Below are 24,047 nucleotides of genomic sequence, written 5' to 3'. Positions count from 1 at the left end.
GTTTGCAGCAGACGAAGCTCTCCCAGCTGATCCAGTGCCAGCTACGAAGACAAACTTAAACCCAGACGTGGACAAGGACACTGCCTGGACGGTACTGGGTGAGGCCACCGCGAACGTGCATTCCCGCCGCCATCTTCCCACACCGGAAGCCAAAAGTTACTGCAAATGAACCCATCCTAGTTGTAATGTGTGTAGCTAGGAGCAGTGGGGCATCAAATGGGGCTTAAGTTTGAACGCTCATGCTGCAGTATGGCAGCAGCAGGCATGGCTACATGTCATCATTTAATGCAAAATGATGATGTATGATCAAAATGCATGATTTCATCTGCATAAATGCAAATAAGTCATCTATCATTTACCAACAATAAAGACTTGATTAGGTGGACTGTGATGCTGGGAACTGAGACTGACAGAATGACACAAATAACACATTTGGTATTAATTTTAAATAATTTTATTCTGTAAGAATTCTAAAATGCATTTTAGAAATGTAGGGATGGTATCTGTATTTTATACAATTCCTCTTTGAATAAAATATGATTTATTTCATATTGCATTGGGCTGCTTTTAAAACGGATACCTGAAATTATCTATTTACAAAAGACAAACAAATCTTTTAACAATTCTATTAGAATTCATGTTCAAAATGTTTTTCTCCTCGACCCCGACCCCTCCCCCACTCATGTTGAACCCACCGGCCCACCCACCCCCCTCCTCCCAATACTATTTTTTCTTCTTTTTTTTACCCTCTTTTAATAATTATTTGTGCTTGGTACAAAATATGCCGTTTTACAATTTAAATCAAAGTCTCTTTTTTGTTCGTCTTCACATGGCTGACTTTATGGGCGTATGTACAGAGAGAAGGGCGACGGGGGTCATGTGATTTGGTGGGGGGCCTCCAGCATCTCCATCAGGAAGGTGTCGATGGGGGTGTCTCCGATCAGTTTGAAGAAGAACAGGTGCTCCAGACACTTGAGGCCGATGGAGCGCAGGGCGGGTAAGCGCAGCAGCAGCTTGGCAAACCTAAAGGGAAGAAACAGGAGGTCAACTTTTGGTTCTAGTATCGCTGATAGACACCGTTTCAGTAAAATGGGCTCCTCTCTGCAGCACAGTGGCCCAGTCTGACGCCATTTTGTCGTAACATACGGGCAAGGCTCAGCGTTTTCGGCTTCTACCGATTTTCACCGAAAAATACCCAGATTTTTTGAAAGGAGCAGATCGGTTTAAACTGAATTTCACCCGGGTTTTATGTTTCCGCGGATCCAAAAGTTGTTCCTGTTCGTGTGAGGTTATGTAACAGTGCCCTCTTGTGGCGAAAACCGAAAACGCTGAGCCTTGCATACGGGGTAGTCACGAGATGGCGGTCGGTACGTTTACATGACGGTAGAAAAAGTGGATTTATTGTGTTAGTCCGACTAAAACCAGACTTATGAAATACATGTGAACGTGTTAGTCCGACTGAAATCGTACTAAATCGAATTTCTCGAAGTCGGACTAACACACCTAGATGATGCGGCTGGGGGTCGATTTACTCTGAGGTGACAGCCTGGCGGCCTGTCCAGGGTGTCTCCCCGCCTGCCGCCCAGTGAATGCCGGGAGGGGCTCCGGCATCCCCGCGGCCCTGAGAGCAGGATAAGCGGTTCGGAAAATGGATGGATGGATGTACACGCTTCAATCGGCCCCGAACTGGCCTAGGCGTTGTGCGCATGAGCCATAGTTCCCGCGGCGGTCTTTCACCCGGAAGTCGACCAGCGTAGTATCAACATTATCTCAAGTAGAGTACGTATGAAATGTACAGCGCTGTAAATTTATCCGTTTTACCCGCTCAACATGGAGCCCGCTTGCCGCTTGCTAATTTTTTTCCTATGTTAGTATTTACCGTTTAATATGGCACTCTTTTTTTAAAGAACTTTATTAACAAAAGTGAACAAAAATAGTATACAACAATGTCAATCAACAATAGTCACATTATTAAATGTATACAACATTAACACATATATTATCATAAACATTAACATAAATACGCCAGGGGGATTGTATAAAGTAAAACAAATAAATTACATACTTAACTAAATATTTTGTAAATCATAAAGTGCTTATATGTTTTTACAGCTTTTTTATTTTCACTATCAGATATTGATGAAATATATTGTTTGATATACGCAGACAGCTCAGGAAAATTAGGTTTCTTGCTAGAGAATTTAGATCTGTGAATATAAAATTTTGTTAAGATAATTAGCAAATTGATTAAATAATACTGAGAATCGAGGTTCCTATCAAATTCAGTATATCCAAACAATACATTTTTCCAACTCAGGGTGAAATGAGGGTAAATATGATCAATAATCAAACGAGACAACCTACTCCACAGTTGTTTAGTGTGTGGGCAAGACCAAAATAAATGAACCAATGTTTCATTAAACAAACCACAGAGAGAACAACTCACATCAATGTCCTTCTGAAGTCTCTGCAAATAATGATTAGTTGGATAGAATCTATGAATAATTTTGAAAGATATTTCTTTTACTTTATTAGTCAAGAGGAACTTATGAGGTAAAAGCGAAATTTTTTCCCAAACATTTTTTTCACCAACAAAGGCAGACCAATAAGATAAGGCAGAGGGTGAGCTAATAATATCTTGTTGAAACAGTTGACGAATAATTTTGTTTTTGTTCTTGGTGTTCCATGAAAAGCATGCTTTCCCAACAGTTGTTTCAGTTACATCTACTGATATAGGGAGATTAACATTCACATTAACACCTTTGAAAATGGAAACAATACCAGAGGGAACAGCATCAAAAACAATAGAACATTCTTTAGGTGTAACAGGGAATCTATAATGTTGAATGAATTCAACATAATTGTAAAGTTGCCCATGTTGGTTAAACAACTGACTAATCAAAAGAATATTGTTGTCAAACCACTGTTTGAAAAAGATAGATTTGTTTTTATACAGCAAATATCTATTATTCCAAATAAAAAACCTGTGAGGAGAAAAGTTGTGTTTGTAAATTAGACACCATGCCAGTAACATTTGTTTGTGGAACGAAGAAAGTTTGAGGGGGATTTTGTCAATGTTATAGTTACATAGAAGCAAAAATTTAAGACCACCAATTGAAGAAAAGACAAAATGAGGAATGAAATTCCAAAGAGAAGATGGACATATAAGGTAACGTCTGATCCAATTTATTTTAAAGGTGTAATTTAGTGTGGAAAAGTCTAAAAAATTAAGGCCACCATTATTGTATTCGCTCATCAGAACAGATTTCCGAAGATAATGGGTGCGGTTTTTCCATACAAAATCAAATAATATTTTATCTATTGTTTTGCATATATGACTATCTATACCTAATGACAGTGCAGCATATGTTAATCTTGATATTCCTTCAGCCTTTGAGAGGAGAATTCGGCCCCTTAAAGATAAGTCACGTAAGAGCCACAGATTGAATTTTTGTTTAGCTTCGTTAGTTAGCGTTACATCTTTGGGATTCATTTTTATCTATAATGATACCTAAATAAGTAACCGAATTTTTAACTTGAATACTGGAAATTGAATCAACACAACAATCTTTGATAGCTAATAATTCACATTTTTAAGATTTAAATGAAGGCCCGAAGCTTTAGTAAATTGTTCTATAATATTAATAGCTAAAGGTACTTGGGAGCTGTCTTTTAGAAATAAAGTGGTGTCATCCGCTAGTTGACTAATTACAATAGTTCTATCAGCAATAGAAACACCTTTCAGATTACTACACTTAATACGGTCACATAAAAGTTGGGCAGCGAGTAGAAATAAATATGGCGATATCGGGCAACCTTGACGAACGCCACGTTTGACCTCAAACCTGGAAGATGACCCATATTTAAGCTTGATTGAACAGTTGGCATTATTGTAAAGGGTTTTAATTGTATTGCAAAAAAGTCTCCAAACCCAAATTTCTTTAACGAATGAAAGAGAAAAGTATGTTCCACCGTGTCAAAGGCTTTAAAGACGTCCAAGAAGAGCAAAAAGCTGTTATCAGAAATGAGGTGTGAGTAATCAAGTACATCTAAAACTAGTCTAATATTGTTGGTGATGTGTCTGTTAGGCATGAATCCTGATTGTGCTTCATCAATTATGGAATCTAGAACTTTCTTGATTCTTCTAGCAAGAATCATGGCCAATATTTTATAGTCATTATTTAGAAGAGAGATTGGGCGCCAGTTGTCAATATAAAGCGGATCTTTGCGTGGTTTAGGAATTAATGTAATTAAACCTTGAGTCATACTTGCAGGTAAACAACTGGATGATAGGCTTTCATAAAACACTTGTAGAAGAAATGGTGCCATCTGCTGTGAAAACAATTTATAGAATTCAGAAGATAAGCCATCTGTTCCCGGAGATTTGTTCTCTTTAAATAACTAATACAGTTGCTAACCTCTGTTAGTGATAAGGGTGTTAGGGTTTGTGGAAGACCCCAAGCGCACGACACCAGACAGAGATGGGGTTAGCCGAAAACTGGCGTACTTTATTCCTTACGCGTACAAATAGTTAAACATCGGAAGGCAATGAGCGACAAGGAAAAAACGGAAAGTCCAAGGGGGAAAAAAACTCGCGGGTAATCCAAACGGGAACACGGCAGGATACTTCCACGGGGAAACTTTGCAAGGGAAAAACATGAACCAAGGGCTGGGCTGAGTTCGTAGAGAAAAGGACCGTGGGAGGAGAGTAGCCGCTACTGCAGGTGCGGGGAGGTTACAACACGAACTGACAATGGGCACATGGGAGGCCACCAAACTTAAGCCCGGCCCTGATGACTAAGCCCGGCCCTGACGAGCCGATTGGCTGCCGGCGCGGGGTGGGCGGGCCACGGCGCGGGGTGAGCGAGCCATAACAGTACCCCCCCCCTCCACGGGAGCCACCAGGCGACTTGCCCGGCTTGTCGGGATGGGAATGATGCAACTCAGTGAGCAGCCCAAGGTCCAGGATGAGCTGGCGGGAGACCCAGCTACGTTCCTCCGGACCATAGCCCTCCCAGTCCACCAAATACTGGAACCCCCGTCCTCGGCGCCGGACGTCCAGCAGCCGGCGGACCTTCCACTGGGGGTGCCCATCCACGATCTCAGGGGGAGGTGGAGCCGGGGCCGGAGGCATCAGAGGACTGTGGGAGACAGGCTTAACCCGAGACACATGAAACACGAGATGGGTCTTCAAGGAAGCTGGAAGCTTAAGACTCACCGCCGCGGGGCTGAGAACCTTCCTGATCTCAAAGGGCCCGACAAACCGGGGGTTCAGCTTCTTCGCGGTGGACTGAAGCGGGAGATCCTTCGAGGACAGCCACACCCTTTGGCCTGGTTGGTACGTAGGTGCTGGGGACCGGCGTCGGTTGGCTCCCCGACTGGCGCGCTCAGCTGCCCGGAGCAGAGCAGCTCTGGTCACCTCCCAGATGCGACGACACCGGTTCAGATGGGCCTGCACGAAGGGAACCGCCACTTCCGACTCCTGTGCAGCAAAGAGAGGCGGCTGGTAGCCCAGGGACACCTCAAAAGGTGAGAGGCCGGTGGCAGAGCTGACCAGGGAGTTGATGGCATACTCGACCCAGGGGAGGAACCGGCTCCAGGAGCTGGGCTTCTTGGCGGCCACGCACCGGAGGGCAGACTCCACGCTCTGGTTCATCCTCTCTGTCTGTCCGTTAGTCTGTGGGTGATAGCCAGAGGAGAGACTAACAGAGGCACCCAACCCCTTACAAAAGGCCCACCATACCTGGGAGACGAACTGGGGCCCTCAGTCCGAGACGACGTCCAGGGGAAGGCCGTGGAGACAGAACACGTGGCTCGTCAGGAGGTCCGCCGTCTCAGAAGCCGATGGGAGTCTGGGGAGGGCCACCAGGTGCACTCCCCTACTGAAGCGGTCCACCACTGTCAGGATCACAGTGTTACCCTGAGAGGGAGGCAGTCCGGAGACAAAATCCAACGCCACATGGGACCAGGGCCGGCTTGGAGTTGGGAGGGGCTGCAGCAGACCCGCGGGTGCCTGGTGAGAGGCCTTGCTGCGAGCACAGACGGAGCAGGCCCCTACGAAGTCCCTGACGTCGTTCCGACGTCGTTCCTCATGGTGGGCCACCAGAAACGCCGAGCTAGAAAGGTGAAGGTGCGGTGGACAACCGGGTGGCAAGCAAACTGACTGGCATGGCCCCAGTGGAGAACCCGGGGCCGGACTGCGTCCGGGACGAATAGGCGGCGTGGAGGGATGTGGCTCGGGGCGGGATGGGAACGCAACGCCTGCCTGACCACGGTCTCGATGCCCCAGGTAACCACGCCAACCACCCTGGCCTCAGGAAGGATGGGAGTCGGCTCCTCTGTAGCTGGCTCCCTCCTCGGGTGTTGTCGGGACAGGGAGTCTGCCTTCGTGTTGCGGGACCTGGGGCGATAAGTCAGCGTGAAGTCAAACCGACTGAGGAAGCTGGCCCACCGTGCCTGCCGACCATTGAGGCGCTTGGTTGCCCGGATGAATGTCAAGTTCTTATGATCCGTCCAGATGGTGAACGGCTGTTCCGCCCCCTCCAGCCAATGGCGCCATTCCTCCAGAGCAGCCACCACTGCCAGCAGCTCCCGGTTCCCGACATCGTAGTTCTCCTCGGCGGGGAGGAACTGGCGAGAGAAGAAGGCGCATGGGTGGACCTTCTGGTCAGACGCTGACCACTGGGAGAGGACAGCCCCCAACCCGGTGTCCGAAGCGTCCACCTCTACGATGAACTGCCTCTTGGGGTCGGGGTGGAGCAGGACCGGGGTGCTGGTGAACCTCTCCTTGAGGGACTGGAACGCAGAACGGGAAGCCGGGGACCAGATGAACGGCTGGGAGGGGGAGGTCAGCCTGGTGAGAGGTTCTGCCACGCAGCTGTAGTTCCGGATTAACCTCCGATAGAAGTTCGCAAACCCGAGGAAGCTCTGTAATTCCTTCCGTGATGTGGGATCGGGCCAGTCCACCACAGCCTGGATCTTGCGGGGGTCGGCCCGGGTCTGTCCCCTCTCAACGACGAAGCCCAGGTAGTCAACGGAAAGGGAATGGAACCGGCACTTCTCTGCCTTGACGAAGAGCCGGTTCCGGAGGAGACGTTCGAGTACCTGGCGGACATGTTCCTCGAGGGTCCTGGAGAAGATGAGGATGTCATCGAGGTACACCACCACAAACTCGTCGAGCATGTCGCAGAGAATGTCATTCATGAGAGCCTGGAATACCGCCGGGGCGTTGGTGAGGCCGAACGGCATGACCAGGTACTCATAATGACCCCGGGGCGTCTTAAAGGCTGTCTTCCACTCGTCCCCCTTCCGGATCCGGACCAGATGATAGGCACACCGGAGGTCCAGCTTAGTGAAGACTGTAGCCTGGGTGAGGGGCTCAAGGGTGGAACTCATGAGAGGAAGGGGGTACTTGTTTTTGACGGTTATCTCATTGAGTTGGCGATAGTCAATGCAGGATCGGAGGCCCCCGTCCTTCTTCACGAAAAAGAATCCAGCTGCCACCTGGGAGGACGAGGGCCGAATGAGCCCCGCTGCCAAGGACTCGGATATGTACCCGTCCATCGCAGCTTTCTCGGGGATGGTCAGACTGTACAGACGACTGCTGGGAAGGGGTGCCCCAGAGTGGAGGTCGATAGCACAGTCATAAGGCCGATGAGGAGGTAGAGATTGGGCCCGGGTCTTGCTGAAAACCTCACCTAACTCATGGTACTCAGGGGGAACAGAGGAGAGGTCGGGAGGCGGGGTACTATGGGCACATCGGGGGGATGGGGCGGGAGCAGCCTGGAGACATTGGGCATGACAGGAGGAGCTCCCCTCCATGATGGTACTGGAGGCCCAGGCGATGTGTGGCTCATGCTGCACGAACCAGGGGCGCCCTAGGATCACAGGGACTAACGGGGACTGGATGATGCAGAACCGAAGTCTCTCCACATGGTTACCTGCTATGGTGAGAGAGACAGGGTGGGTGCGTTGGGTGACGCTGGCCAGGCAGCGCTCGTCCAGCGCGAAGGCCTCCATGGGCTTCTCCAGCGTCTCCAGCGGGATGTTAGCCTGGGCAGCAAACTCCGAGTCCAGGAAACACTCATCCTCCCCTGAGTCGAGCAGTGCACCCACCGTGAGCCGCTGGTCAGCCCAGGCCAAGGTAATGGTAACTAGATGGTTCTGTGGGGCAGGACGGCGAGAACAGGAAAGTCGGCTCACTAGGATCTCCCGGGGCCCCAGTGAGCCTAGTCATTTGGCCGAGTGGGGCAGCCGCTGATCAGATGTCCCTTCTGGCCACAGTAGAGGCACTGACCCGCCTTGAACCGGGCCTCCGTTTCAGCCGGGCTAAGGCGCGTGCGCCCCAGCTGCATAGGTTCCTCCCCCGTCGTGGTCTGGGGCGCGGGGGGAGAAACGGCCACAGGGAAAGTGGGACGAACAGGAGTAGGGATCCTGTTAGGATTGCTGGACGACTGGGGAATGGATGGGGATCCACACAGGGCTCGCTCGCGCCTCCTCTCCCGGAGGCATCCGTCGATGCGGATGGCGAGCTTGATCAGGTCCTCGAGGGAGGTGGGCTCCTCCCGGGTGGCTAGCTGGTCCTTGACAGCCTCGCTGAGACCTCTCCGGAAGGTGACCCGAAGTGACCGGTCGTTCCAGCCGCTCTCAGCTGCGGCCAGCCTGAACTCCACCGAGTAGTCTGTGACACTGCCACTGCCCTGCTGGATACTGCTCAGCCGAGCACCAGGGTCCTGGCCACCGACTGGATGGTGGAAAACCTTCCGTAGTTCCGCCTCAAAGGCCTCGTAGGTGAGGCAGAAACTGGCCTTCATGGATCAGGAAGCAGTGGCCCACTGAGCTGCTCGGCCTGTGAGCAGGTTGGTCACGTAAGCGACCCGGGCAGCATCAGACGTGAACATGCTGGGTTGGCGCAGGAAGACCAGCTCACACTGCATGACGAACGTGGCACAGGTCTCAAAGTCGCCATCAAATGGTCGTGGGCTGGAGAGGCAGGGCTCCCGGGGAACTGGGTTGAGCCCCACAGGGTTAACCGGGGCAGCGGGCCCAGGGGGCGGGTTACCCACGACTCCAGGGGCAGGCTGGCCCGGCGGCTGGATGGTGAGAGCCGCCGTGATGGTTTGCAACTGCCGCAGGATCTCTGCTTGTTGGCTCGCCAACGCTGACTGCTGCCTCGTTAGGTTACCCACACAGGCCTGGAGGGGCGGGACCCGAGTCTGAAGATCTCTCACTGCGGCGGAGGCCGCCTCTAGCTGCTGGGTGTGGGAGTTAGTCAGTTGGATCTGTTCGATGAGAGCCGCTCGAAGCGGGCTGGCCGGTACGCTCTCTGTGTCGGCTGGGGTCGTCATGGTCAGTTTGTACTGTTAGGGTTTGTGGAAGACCCCAAGCACACGACACCAGACAGAGATGGGGTTAGCCGACAACTGGCGTACTTTATTCCTTACACGTACAAATAGTTAAACATCGGAAGGCAATGAGCGACAAGGAAAAAACGGAAAGTCCAAGGGGGAAAAAAACTCGCGGGTAATCCAAACGGGAACACGGCAGGATACTTCCACGGGGAAACTTTGCAAGGGAAACACATGAACCAAGGGCTGGGATGAGTTCGTAGAGAAAAGGACCGTGGGAGGAGAGTAGCCGCTACTGCGGGTGCGAGGAGGTTACAACACAAACTGACAACGGGCACATGGGAGGCCACCAAACTTAAGCCCAGCCCTGATGACTAAGCCTGGCCCTGACGAGCCGATTGGCTGCCGGCGCAGGGTGGGCGGGCCACGGCGCGGGGTGAGCGAGCCATAACAAAGGGGAGATCACAAAGATCTCTTTCAGAGTCTTTAAGTCGAGAGGTATGCTGTAGTGAATTCAGGAACGTTTGAGTATTATCTTCAGAGTATTCAGATGTGTACAGGTTTTTATAAAAAGTGAACAAAAATCAGATATTAGTTTTGGGTCATCTGTTATATTATCATTAATTTTTAGTTCATAAATGGTATTAATTTTTGCACGATATTTTTCTAGTTTGAAAAAATATGCAGAGTTCTGTTCACCCTTTTCTAGCCATTGTGTCCGCGATCTAATAAACGCTCCTTCTGCCCTTCTTTTATAGATCACATCAAGTTTCTCTTGTGACTCATACAATTTAATTTTGTCTTCTTTTGTTAAGGCGTCTGGTGAAATTTGAGAGAGTAAAGAAATATCTGTGATTATGTTCTGTTCTTCTAATTTCCTAATTTTGGCAAGATTACTTCCGTAAATCCTAAAATATTTCGCTGATTCATACTTAAATAGCTCCCAGTTTAATCTGAATGAATTATTTATTTTTGCCTTATCAAAGTAAAGCGTTATCAATTGTGAAATTTTCATTTTAACGTCCTCATATTTAAGAAGAGAGTTGTTCAATTTCCAATATTTGGCTTTGCAGCTTTTATCAGAGGGAAACAGATTAATTGATATGTAGATAGCCTTATGATCACTTAAGGGACAAGGGATAAAATTTACTGTGATATCTTGTTCGTTAAAATGTTTGGAAACTAACCAAAAATCTAAACGAGAAAGCCTTGTGTTTCCTTTGTTCTTCCAAGTGAACGTTACCGTATCTGGGGATTTGACTCTCCATATGTCTACTAAATCATATCTTTCTATAAAAGATTTAATAAAATAGTTTCTGTTATTATCTTGTGTAGGTGGCCATCTATCTATAAGTGGATTCAAAGTTACATTAAAGTCTCCTCCAATTATTATTTGGGAATTTGGAAATTTAGTGAGCCAATGTTTAAGTCTATTCTCTATGACAGTAAATAATGTTTAAGACACCCGCTGATCTTTCTGAGCTGTGAGAAAACCATAAATCGTTACCCCATTGGGCTCTCCAAAAATTCACATCACTTGCGATTGAGTGAGATTCTTGACAGAAACAAAAATCTGTATCAAACTGTTTCGAAAATAAAAATAATGCTTTACGTTTTGTAACATTCCTTAATCCCCTGGCGTTTAGGGAAACTATAGACAAAGAAATTCTTAAGATAAGAAAACTTACGAAATAATACTGAACAAGTAGTTATGACCTGGTACGCTGAGCATTAGTTGCACTTGGAACAGTCAACATAGTAGGTGACAATATAATATAAATTGAGCAAAATAAGGGTGTCCTACATATTTTAAACCACTTAGTTTTTCAAGCTGTTGTCTATAAAAAAATCAGTAGGATAAAACATTGTAAGAAATATTGTAAGAAAAGAATGCAAACTAAATGAGAGTTCAAGTAGGCTCAGTTCTCCCTGTGATGAAAAGTCTAACAGCACACCAGTTTAGAGAGTCAGGAGACGTGAGCTTTGTTGGACCTGCAAGCCATGAAAAATACTCAGTTGAAATCAGTCATGTTTACCTCAGGTAATTTCCTGTCCATTGATGAAGGCTCGTGCACCTACATAATATGCAGGTTTCCCCTCACTTCGTGCCTTCTGCACCATGGGCCACATCTTCAGCCTGGCCTCCCTGACGAGTTGAGAGAGATCTTCAGCAAAACGAAGGCTGTCGTCACGCAGGAAGGAATGATTTTTTGCTGACTTCCACACAGCATCTCTGTAGGACCTCAGGGAGAATCGGATGATGATGGCTCTTGGGAGTGGAGCGGCTTTGTGATGGTTTTCCAAGACGATGGGCAACATCGATAACATCTGAGCGCTTGTTCTTTTCCTTTGGAAGGATATTCTGGCAAACCTCTAAAGCTTTTTCTTTCACATTTTCGGTTGAATTTTCAGCAACGCCATAAAGCTTCAGGTTCCACCGTCTTGAGTAGGACTCCAGCTCGCACACACGTGTTTGAAGACTGGCAGCTTTGCGCTCTTCCTCTTTAAGACGAGCTTCAACATTTGACACTTTCTTCTGTGTGTCTTTTACTTCACTGCATGCAAAGTCTATTGTTTTTTTTATCCCTTCTATCTTCAGTGTATTTTCGTCGATTTTCTTAGTGTTTTCACTCACCAGCCTTTCAATAGAGTCGGCTCGCTCATTTATGAGTTTGGAGAGTATGGAGATGACGGCATTATCTTGGGATGTGGACTCTTTAACCTCATAAAGAGCTTTTTTTGCAGTAGGGGACTTGCATGGAGTCACAGGTAGCGGAGGAAATTCTTCTTCTGCCATAGTGACCGTTACTGGTTCTACGGAGCGGGCGGAATCATGGCATGAGGATATAAGCATGTTACCCGAGTGGACCGCAGGCGAGGGGACTTTGCTCTTTTGCGATCTTTTCCTGTCTCGACTCGACATTAAGCTGCTTTCAGTCGTTGAAGAAGTTCTTCCGGTTGTTGTTAAAGTTATTTAAACGACGACTTCTTCGTTTTTCACCAGATAAATCGTTTATTGTGCAGGAGCTCAGCAACCACGACTTACTCGGCAGCCATCTTGGCGTTCTCTTGCCGCTTGCTAACTTTTTTTAAAAAAAAAAATTTATTGAACAAAACATATAAACAAGAAAATATTACATCACAATAGGACAAAAAGTAGTTACAAAAATATCAATTATTTCAAAATTAAAATTTACATATCCATAAAAAAAGAAAAGAAAAGACAAAATAAAAAAGCTCGAGATACAGGATTTAAGTTAAATTATATTCTTCACATAGTCTTCTGGTTTTGCTGGCTTTAGGATTCATACATTCTTTTAAAGATTCTAAATAGGATGAAAGAAGTGCTTTGAATACACTAATGTTTGGACGCTGGTGTGCAAATTTGGTACAATGAACATGAAATTTAGCAAATATTAATAGAAGGTTGATAATATACATTTTTTTCTGAACTTATTTCCTCATTTTGTGACAGACCAAATAAAACATGTTGGATGTCCAGTTTACAAGAAGAGTCAATTTTGTTTTTTATGAGATTATTTAAATCAATCCAAAAAACATGAGAAATGACATATGGTTTCATCCACATTGCCACAAAAGGAACAGAGTGTGTCAATATTAATCTTGTATTTTACAAGAAGGGACTTGACTGGATAACATCTGTGAAGCAGTTTAAATGTAACTTCTCGTACCTTATTTGTAATACAATATTTTCGTGATAAAATCCAAGTGTTCCTCCAATCTATGTCATTATAAATATTATTCCAGTAGAAAATGGCTGCAGGTTTAGAAACAATGTCTCTCTGAATAATATTTCTAACGCATTGATTAGTGGCTTTATCACTTAATAAAGGACACAAGTTACCAATATATATATGTCTTCAGGAGTTAAACCTGGAATAGTACAACTTTTACCTTTAGGAGCAGACAACAATAACCTTCTAACTCCATCTGGTATTGCATCAAATACAATAGAATATTCTCTTGGTGTAACAGGGAAACCATATACAGAAAGAAATTCTTCATAAGTGAAAAGCTGACCATTGTCATTCGGTAATTGACTAACAAGTAAAATTTTATTATCAACCCATCTCTTAATATATAAAGATTTGTTCTTAAACCTAATATCTTGATTGTTCCAAATGAAATATTTATGGGGAGAAAAATTGTGTGAGTACATCATTGACCAGGATAACAAAAGTTGACTATGAAAGTTGGACAGTTTTATCGGTAATTTATAAATATTGTAATTGCACCTTAAGAGAAAATGCATTCCTCCAAGTGAATTAAATATATGGGCAGTAATAAAATTCCAGATTGAGTTGGGATTTTTAAGAAAAGTTTGATCCATTTGACTTTAAAAGAAGAGTTTAAGGAGGTGAAGTCTAAAGAATTAATCCCACCAGAACATAACTTATTTATCATGACATTCTTCTTAATATAATGTATTATTTTTTTCCAGATAAATTCAAATAATATTCTGTCAATTTTAGTGCATATGTCTTTTGAGACATCAAGTGCCATAGCTGCATATATAAGTCTGGAGAGGCCTTCAACTTTAGCTACCAAGGATCTTCCAGTAATAGATAAATCTTTTTGAAGCCAAAGGTTAAACCTCTGTTGGACTGAAGCTATAAGTGGATTAAAATTTTCAGATAGTCTGAAGCTTTGGTCTTTTTCAATTATAATACCAAGATATTCAACCTTATGCTTCACAGGGATCCCAGAAATAATAGTATCTGTGCAACTATTAACAGGAAGAAGCTCACATTTTGAAATGTTCAGTTTAAGGCCGGAGGCCATTGAGAAAGAGTTAATGACTTTGATTGCTTTATTAACTTGAAATGTATCCTTTAAAAAAAGTGTTGTATCATCTGCAAGTTGAGTGATAGACAGTGTTCTGCCAACAATAGAGAGACCCAATACATCACTGTTTTTGAAATGAATGGAGAGTAATTGCATAGGAAGAAGGAAGAGATATGCCGAGATCGGACAACCTTGACGGATTCCGCGATTTAAGTTAAATCTTTTAGTAGTGCCATATGGGAGTTTGATTGAACTATTTGCACCTGCATATAACGTTTTGACAGATTTTTTAAACATATTCCCAAAACCAAAAATGTCAAGTGCTTTAAATATGAATTTGTGTTCAATGGAATCAAAAGCTTTATAAAAATCTAAAAAATGAATGAAGCTGTTATCTGTAATTAATTCTGAATGATCCAAGATATCAATCACCAGTCTTATGTTGTTTGTTATATGTCTACCAGTCATGAAACCAGACTGTGTTTCATCAATATGTCATTAAGTGTACTTTTCAATTTTTTAGCCAAACACATAGCAATTATCTTGTAGTCATTGTTCAAGAGTGAAGTAGGTCTCCAATTATCTAACAACAAATAGTCTTTTTGCGGTTTGGGAATCAAAGTGATCAACCCCTGAGACAATGAAGGAGGGAGCTTTTCATTAGCAATGCTTTCTATATATACTTTATGTGAAAAGCGTGACAAGTCCTTGGAGAAACATTTATATAACTCTGAGGTTAATCCGTCATTCCCAGGACTCTTATTGAGTTTAATTTTTTTAATAGCATCCTCAACATCCAATGTTGTGATGGGGGCATCACACAAATCTTTATTAGCATTGCTGATGCTCTCAATATTACCTAAAGAGTTGAAGAAACTTTCCATGTCATTTGTTGACAGTTTAGACTTATATAATTCTTTATAAAATAGTTCACATGTCTCAGAAATCTTTTTAGGGTCTTGTGTGATGACACCATCTGAACAGAGTTTGGTCATGCTGCAAAATGTATTATGTTGTTTCTCTAATTTGAAGAAATAGCTGGAGTTTTGCTCTCCTTCCTCAAGCCATCTCCTCCTAGAGCGCACAAAGGCTCCTTATGCCTTGTGAATATATAGATTATCTAATTTTAATTGTAGAATTTGAAGTCTGTTCTTGTTATCCTCTGATAAATTTTCAAGTGGCTGTGATGATAAAGCAATAATTTCAGAGATCATTTCTGATTCTTCTTTTTTTCTGTTTTTAACTATTTCAGCTCCTCTTTTCATTATAAGGGACCTTAATTCAAATTTCATGAACTCCCAATTTTTGCCATACATATTTTCAGCACATGCCCTATCCCAGCATTCATCTAGTTTTATTTTAATCTCCTTTACCAAAGATTCATTCAATAAAAGAGAATTATTTAATTTCCAATATGAGTTGACTCTTTTAGTTTGATGACTAGTAGACATATAAAGCTCCAAAAAGATAGTTTTATGATCCGTCAAGGGTGTTGGTAACATTTTAACTGAAGAGACATGTTCAGATAATGGATCAGAAATCAACCAATAGTCAATACGAGACTGTAATGACCCTGACCTGTTCTTCCACGTAAATTCTTTAACTGTAGGATTCTTATACCTCCAAATATCAATCAGATCTCTTTCATTTATAAAATCTAACAAATAACTATTATTTGTATTACTTTTATTTGGCCATCTATCAAACATATCATTAATTTAATGATTCCAGTCTCCCCCGAATATGATCTTTAGATCTGCAAATTTACTTATTATAGAATCAATTTTTGCATTTACTGAATGCATTAAGGTAATATTCTCCTGTTTGTTGTTATAACCATAAACGTTTCCCAATAAAAATACCTGGTCATTAAATGAAATAACCAACAAAATAAAGTGACCGTTTGGATCTGTCTGTGAAGAGATAACTTTCCCTTTAAACTTGTGTTTCAAAGTCAGAGTTCCTGCTGAGTGGTTTGTGCCATGAGACATCCGCAAGTCCTCTCCCTATTGGGATTTCCAGAATCTAATGTCATTAGGTTCAGAATGAGATTCTTGTATCAAACAAAAATCAGTATTTAGGCTTTTAGCATATAATAGCACTGCTTTCCTTTTGATATTGTCCCTTAATCCTCGAGCATTAAAAGAAACAAAAGATAAAGATGAAATTTTGAGTGTAACTAACTTTTCACCCTGAGAAAAAGTGTGTAAATTACAGTGAGAACAGAACTACTCTGTCATTACATAATAAGTGTTTTTAGCAACAACAGCATATTGTATATTTAGAAAACGAATAAGGAAAAATTACTCCTGAGTCATATTAGCTTACATGACGAAAGGCACTTCAGTGAATCTCCTTTCTGTTCACAAACGCACGGGCTCCCACGAAGTATGCAATCTTCCCCTCCTTTCGTGCTTTCTCAACCTGCGGCCACAATAGGTTGCGCCTCTCTCGGTCCTCGGGAGAAAGGTCTTCCTTAAAGCGCAGCTTCCTGGTCGTCAAATAGTCGGATCGTTTCGCCGTCTTCCAGATAATGTCTCGAAAATGCCTCATAGTGAATTGAATGATTACTACACGGGGCAGTGGTGCCGCTGAAGACTCACGTCTTTGCCCAAGCCTGTGCACTGAGTCGAGTACCTCCGGGAATTTCTCTCGGTGGTCAGGAGCCATGTTTTGGCAGATTGCAATTACCTTTCTGCGAACGTCTTCTCCGTCTTCCTCAGTTAGCCCGTGAAGTCGCAGGTTCCATCTACGTTTGTATTTTGACAGCTCCAGCACCTTGCTTTCCAAATTTTGGATTTTTCCCTCTGCTTTACTCACTCTCGCTTCGGTGTGCGTAAACTTTCCTTTCAGCTCCTTGAGATCTTCAGAAATAAAGTTAACAGTAACCTGCAGGTCACTGATACTTTTCCCAATGCTAGCTCCTTGCTCTTTGATAGCCATCTTGAGCGTAGCAATGTTTTCTGCGGCGTCGGTTTCCATGTTTTGTGTCTTGCCAAAACGTTTGGATGGAGAAGAACTGGGAGTCGTAATTTTTCTCTTATCTGAGCCCAGATTTTTTGCCATCATATGTGGCTTCAATTTTTTATCCTGAAAGTTCGTTTTGTTGCTTTTAAAAAGTTTTCAAGACAGAGCGGGTTCTGCAGTAGACCTAACACTACGCCGCCATCTTGGCTCTGGCGCTTGCTAACTTGTTTGTCGCTTGTTTGGTATGTGACGCAATAGGTCAACCGGAAGAAGGTCCGATAGCGCAACCGGCACTCTAAAAACACGGCATTTCGCCCGGATGGGCGTGGTTTGTGTTGGACGCAGCCGTGCACGATTCGGATCAGAAAATTCAAACCAAGATGGCGGCACCGCCGTGTTGCTGGGTTGATGAAATTGAAAGACAATTTATAGCATTTTACGCTGCTTAATTGATGTTTTTGAATCCTAAACGGGTGATTTACCTCAATAAATCATTAAAAACCAACAGGCATGTAGATGGATGGGTTAAGTTAAAAATTAAGAGATCGATTTTTTTAGCTTGGTGTAAGCTAACCACTTACCCATAGAGAATCAATGGGATTGCTAGCTAGTAGCATTAAGTTTTGAGTCCCCAATAACACTCAAGTCTAAATAGGTGCAGTACTTCTATAAGGCATAGTTGTATTTACGCTGGAATAAACCACACAAAGTGTCTTTGCAACACAATATTTCTCACAATAACACGAAGTCCAAGGTTTTGATGATTCCAATAGGAAACTTAAGATGCATAGAAATGTTAGTGTTTGTAGAAAACTAAAGAAAATTACAATAAAGTGAGTGGGAACACCACAGTTAAAATGCGTGTGAGTGCTCGCAAAACATCAACAAGTCTGCAGTGTGGTACAGGGTGATAATTTCTGATTGATATACAAAAGCTTAAACTATTAGCCAGGAGTGGAAAAGATGCAGGTTGACACTGACGTTCATACTCCTGTAGGGGCTCGTGGAGTTCGGGCACAGCTCTCTGAATCGTGCACAGCTCTCTGAGTCGTGCACGGCTACGTCCAACACAAACCACGCCCATCCGGGCGAAATGCCGTGTTTTTAGAGTCCCGATAGCAACCAGCTGGGTTGCCTACCCCGATTGCCTTAAGTTGGCACAGTTAGCTTGGTTGCAAACGTAGCTAATGGCTAACAGTTAGCTAGCAAACGTGGCTAGGGTTAGGGTTGTTGCGCGTTCGCACCGGCCTTGACTGACAGGCAGATCTGGCCAATCCTAGCGCCTGAGGGCGGGACCTTTCCGGATTCATCCTAGGAAAAAAATATTCGCCGCCTGGTCGAATCCCCGTGTTACCTCCGGGTTGGTCGGGCGTTTTTACAGACACAATTGGCCGTGTCTGCGGGAGGGAAGCCAGATGTGAAGAGTAGGGTAATTGGCCAAGTACAATTGGGGAGAAAAAAGGGGGGGGGGTAGCAACCAGCCGAAGGGGGGCAAATCGCCACCTACCGTACCGGGGTCGGACATACTTCCGTCAGTAAATCAATTCTCCCCCGGGTCTTGTGTACTGGGACAACGACAGTAGTCCAATTACACGGCCTGCTCGACTTAACTGTGCATGTAAACGCAGTAACTGCCCCAAACCCCATTCTAATGCTCCAGCTGAAAAAACGAAGTAGCCTTAAATGAGGTCTGTGACTGATGCAGGGAAAAGGCACCGACCGCATGTTTCTATGTACCTGAAAACTGGGTAAACCCAAGAGATTCTGGCTCTGTTTATTTACATAAACGTAAAACAATAAAAGCACCGAGAACAAAAATAAATACAAATGTTAAGCAACAGAATATGAGAAACTGTAGTTATTTGGAAAACAAAGAATCTCTGCCTATGGCCCTTCATTACATGGGTTTGAGGTTGCAGTACGTTCTCATTTTGCCAACCACAGACACAGGAGCCCTGCCGTCATTTAAAAAGTCTAACATGTTTCATATCGACTTCATGCCCTCAATCATTTTGCACACGTCTTCAAAAGGTCCGTATCTCAGTTTGAAACAAAGCCCTGCCACGTTCGTTTCTTCTTCACTTCTCCACTGCAAGGATGTTTCATTAAAAGCAATTAGCCCAGGTTGGAAATAACAGGACCATACCCTTTCAGAGAGCCAATCATGTAATCAAGTGTTACATAACATGGTGGAAGGTCATGCAAGCCAGCTGAGGGAGAACTGCAACATCCGACAAACTGCACCCTCCAGTGGCATGTCATGTGTAATGTCATCTGTAACGCCATTTGTAACGTCATGTATAACGCCATTGTGTAATGTCATGTCATTTGTAATGCCATGTGTGATTTCATGTGTAATGTCATCTGTAACGCCATGTGAACACCATGTGTAATTTAATGTGTAATGCCATGTGTAATGTTATATATAATGTCATGTGTAACACCATGGGTAACGCCATGCCTTCCCATCCACCCCTGTATGTCTGTGTTGTGTTTATCTGTTGTCTTGTTTCACACCGTTTATTGTAAAGCGACTTTGAGTGTTAGAAAAGCGCTATATAAGTTTAAATAATAATTATTATTATTATGTGTAATGTCATGTGTAATGCCATGTGTAACATCATGTGTAACTCCATGTGCAATGCTATTTGCAATGTCATGTGTAATGTCATGTTTAACACTATGTGTAATGCCATGTGCACTGTTATGTGTAATGTCACGTGTAACGCTATGCGTAATGTCAAGGGTAATGCCATGTGTAACGCCATGTGTAATGTCATGTGTAATGCTATGTGTAATGTCACATGTAACGCTATGCGTAATGCCATGTGTAATGTCATGTGTAACATCATGTGTAACTCCAGGTGTACTGTATTGTGTAATGTGATGGGTAGCGTCATGTGTAACTCAAGGTGTAATGTCATGTGTAATGTCACATGTAACGCTATGTGTAATGCCATGTGTAACATTATGTGTAACGCCAGGTGTACTGTATTGTGTAATGTGATGGGTAACGCCATGTGTAACTCCAGGTGTAATGTCATGTGTAAAGTCATGTGTAACGCCATGTGTAAAATGTCATGTGTAAAAGGTCATGTGTAATGTCATGTGTAATGTCAGGCCTACCTGCCAGGCTGCTCTGGGTACTTCTGTTTGGTGTACGACTCTAACGAGGCGTAGACCTTTTCCCTCAGCCCTTCCACCTCTGGCGGGTTCGACAGACCCTTGGCATCTGAAAAATGTTCACTATCAGACACAACTCACGTGGAATACAAATATAAATGTACATATAAAACAGCTGCCTCCACATTCTAACCTCTGACGTCCGAACAGATGAGAGTTTAATGTACATCAATAGATAGAGACACCCGACTTCACAAGTCTACAGACGAACCCTCTCCAGGAAGCGGTGGTAGTATTGTACCCATCATTTAATGTAACTAGTCAACACCTCTAAATGAAATGTTCTTAAGAAACTGACACTCTTCTGCAGAATATCGCCACTAACATCACAAATCAGAGTCATGCACTGCACTTTCAAAATGAATTGAACCTCAAAGGACCCAGTCAGGTGAGCCGTGCTGGTTGTGCGCTACTGTGCTGCTGCTGCTGCATGTGAGGGGAAGGGCAATGGGATGGAGACAGAACTGACCGGGGTTGAAGAGGACGATGGCTCGCAGGCAGCCCAGCTCCGTCTTATCCATCTGCATGTCTTTCATTTTCGATACCAGCTCTGTCAGGACTCTGCAGCAGATCAGAGAGCATGGTTAGACACCCGTCACGCTAAGAGGCAGGCTGCGCTGAGAACCACTGACTTCAAAAACCTTCAGCATAATTTATTCAACATGACTCTTCCCGGCTGCTTTCCCACTGCGCTCCTCGTTTTGCAGATCTCCAAATAAACAGTAAGACTCATTCAGCTGCAATTATTTTTCATATTCACTTATAAAACGAATACAGACCCTGTAATTAAACACCAGGAAAGAGCCATTAGAGCAATAAACACAGTTTGTTACCATGAATCTACTCATCCATTATTCAGATGGCCCTACACCTCCAATTCTTACATACTGTGTATTTAAAAACATGGGAAATACTTTTTCGAGCTAGAAGTAAAAGCCCTCCTGCTTTCATGCAACATTTTTTTTGTTAAATTAAGATAATTGACAATAACTTGAGAGGGTTTTGTGTCCGTGAATCATGTCAAGTGAGAAGGACGTAAACTGCAGGCGTCTTTCAGTTTTGGGACTGAAGCTTGGAGCGGTGTTGGTGATGGATGACTTTGTGTAGAAATTGTGTAAGATTCCTGTTTTGTGTAAGATTCCTGTTGGACTGGTGTAAATATGTACAATGATGTTTTGTCTGTCGCATATCCACACAACTTGTTAAGTTTTGGTCCTTATAATGTATGACAAAAATAAACTAGTCATTCATTCATTTAAAAAAATGCTGTTTGTCACCTACTCGCTTTTTTCCCTACTGTGTACAGAAGAAACCTTTTATTCCCACAAATCCTTTGCCCCCCTTGCCACCTTAACGTAGGAACTACTTCATATGGTGTTTTAAATTCATATCTTGCATGTGAGCAAACCAACACATCAATTTCCTTGTAAACTTGTGCTGGCCGTCTGGGAAGGCTCGTAGCGTAAATGGGGTAACGCCATCAATGCAAAGAAGAATAACACGTGTGCACGCCAAACACTTCAAGGTAAATTCATGTGAACAACAAATTTCTTGTGTGTTCGTGTGGGGAGCCGGGACGTGGTGTGTGCGTTGATTTGATGGTTGGAAGACTCATCTCTGCTTCACCTCACCCATGAAGAGGAAGCGCATCATGACCCTCTGTGTATTTGTGTGCACCGGCAAGGAGGGAAGCCGAGGGGCACTGTGTTATGCTGGACTGTGGCCGAGCAAAGAGAGGAAAAACATCTTTCACCTGTCTTTTCAAGTCCCTGCAAAGAATCTTTAAATTCTAGAATGACCAAGGCCGTCATTTTGACGGTTTTTGGATTTTCAAAGTTTAATAACTTTGTGAAGAAAAAAAAGATACAGACCTGCTGCTCCCTGAATGGCCCTAAAATTGCATATATTTGCATTAAAATTAGTTTCAGATCAATTGCACAAAAAAAGTTATGATAAGGTCTACCTAAAACGACCATGGGCGGTCAAAAAGACGGCTCGGAATTCACACGTCATCTCAGTATTGTAGCAAATTAAGGGGGCAGCCCGGGACCACCACAGCTGGGACGCGAACCCGTATTTCTCACTCTGCAAGAAACAACGTTAACCAGTCGACTAAAGGGTCCGGCCCCTCAACCAGCAGCCAACATGTCTACTTATCCATCCACGTTACACTAACCCCCCCCTCCTTCGGGAAGCGCTTCCCTGCGCTTCAGCATATCAGCTCCCTCACGCCTCTAGGCGCACGCACTTGCGATGACCTCACGGTCTCACCATCCCACTTCTGACACCAATGTAGCGAATTAAGGGGGCAGCCCGGGAACCGCCACAGCCGGGACGCGAACCCGTGTCTCCCACTCCGCAAGCAACAACGTTAACCAGTCGACCCTTTAGTCGAGCGATTAGCGATGTCTCCCGCAGCGCGGGAGATATGGGTTCGCGTCCCGGCCGCGGCAGTTCCTGTGGTTGCCCCCCCCTGCCCGAATTCGCTACAGTATTGGTGGCGTCATTTCCTTGGTGAAGTTCGTTGCTCTGTCCTAGAAACACACAAGCGCCCTCCAGTGCAGAGAAATAGTCTACACTTGATGTGTTATTATGTCCAACATGTCTGGTTACAGACGCCGTTACGGACGCACCATGACTACCACCGAGGCGCTGCAGTATTTACAGGCGTTGGACAGCCGCCATTTCAAATGGTTTGAAAAATAGTATTAAAGTTGTTGAAATTTTAATTTTGGTGTCAGTTAGTTTCCTAATAGACATATTAATATATGCAGTGCATTAATATCTCAGTTGGGTATTTATCTTGACAGAATATAGAGTTTAAAAAACCGACGGTCATTTTGACCGCCCATGGTCGTTTTAGGTAGGAGTGAAATCCCGGTCGTTCTAGTGTTAGAAGTCAGTTTAAAAGTCTGTGAGCTGGTAGCAGCTGGGGAATGGGGAAATGAAAGTGCACAGCTCATTGCTGAACTAGTCTGTCTGTACCTTTCAGAAATGCATTTCCTGTTGTGCCTCTCTCTATAGAGTCCCTGCATGCCACCGTTTGTTGTTTCCTACCTGTCGAAGATTGACCCCACTCCAGCACTGTGGGCGCTGCTCCTGTGGACGTGGAGGCCGGTGGCCAGCAGGATTCCATCCTTCACCGTGACTGAGCGGTGCGAGAAAGAGGCGATGAGCAGCTCATTCCAGCCTAGACAGACAATGAAAGGCGGATGACTATGCTTAATAAAAATGCTCAGCCAGTTTCAGGGTTTTTGCGTCTTTTTAGTGACTGAACAATCTCCCCGTTCACGTGACTGCATCATCAAAACTATTATAGAAAAACTGGGATTAATTACTGGGATTACTGACCTTAGTCACACTGTTGATGTTAGGATAAATCTCTTCATCAACAAATCTTTCCTCCTCGGGCCAGTCTAACGACCCATTTACAATGTTTAGGTTGTTATAAGCATTTTTATTCGTTCTTCGTTTGCAGCTATTCAGACTGATTGGAAGGCAGCTCTGACTTTATTAGTCAGGCCCTCGCGATCGCAACAATTAACGCAAATTCAGCCAATCCCCTTGAATTCTGCGTGACCTTGCAATTTTGTCCAATCACCGCAACTTTCCCGCAGATCTCACCAATCATCGTAGTTTCCTGCGAGTTTCACCAATCATAGCAGACCCCCGCGCAAACCACTGAGCCATACGTCACCGAACTCACTTCCTCGTTTCTGGTCGTGAAGATGCAGACATGTGCGC

At 44.3% G+C, this 24,047-nt stretch overlaps 1 protein-coding gene across 2 annotated transcripts in view; it reads right to left on the bottom strand.

Moving 5' to 3' along the window:
- Nucleotides 1-698: 698 nt before the first annotated feature.
- Nucleotides 699-24,047, bottom strand: part of rxrgb (retinoid X receptor, gamma b) — an 85,060-nt gene continuing 61,711 nt past the window's right edge. For both annotated transcript variants that reach the window (XM_056278042.1, XM_056278043.1), the window contains exons 7-10: nucleotides 23,361-23,493; nucleotides 20,773-20,864; nucleotides 20,247-20,352; nucleotides 699-1,023 (exon numbers count right to left, since the gene is read on the bottom strand). In XM_056278042.1, the coding sequence (XP_056134017.1) occupies nucleotides 876-1,023; nucleotides 20,247-20,352; nucleotides 20,773-20,864; nucleotides 23,361-23,493 (479 nt within the window). In that variant the 3' untranslated portion in view covers nucleotides 699-875. The remainder of the gene's footprint in view (nucleotides 1,024-20,246; nucleotides 20,353-20,772; nucleotides 20,865-23,360; nucleotides 23,494-24,047) is intronic.

The sequence above is a fragment of the Lampris incognitus genome, chromosome 3 (genome assembly GCF_029633865.1).
Source record: "Lampris incognitus isolate fLamInc1 chromosome 3, fLamInc1.hap2, whole genome shotgun sequence".
Lineage (NCBI taxonomy): Eukaryota > Metazoa > Chordata > Actinopteri > Lampriformes > Lampridae > Lampris > Lampris incognitus.
Note: the sequence above shows the minus strand (reverse complement) of the source record. Positions and strands in the feature narration are given on the sequence as shown.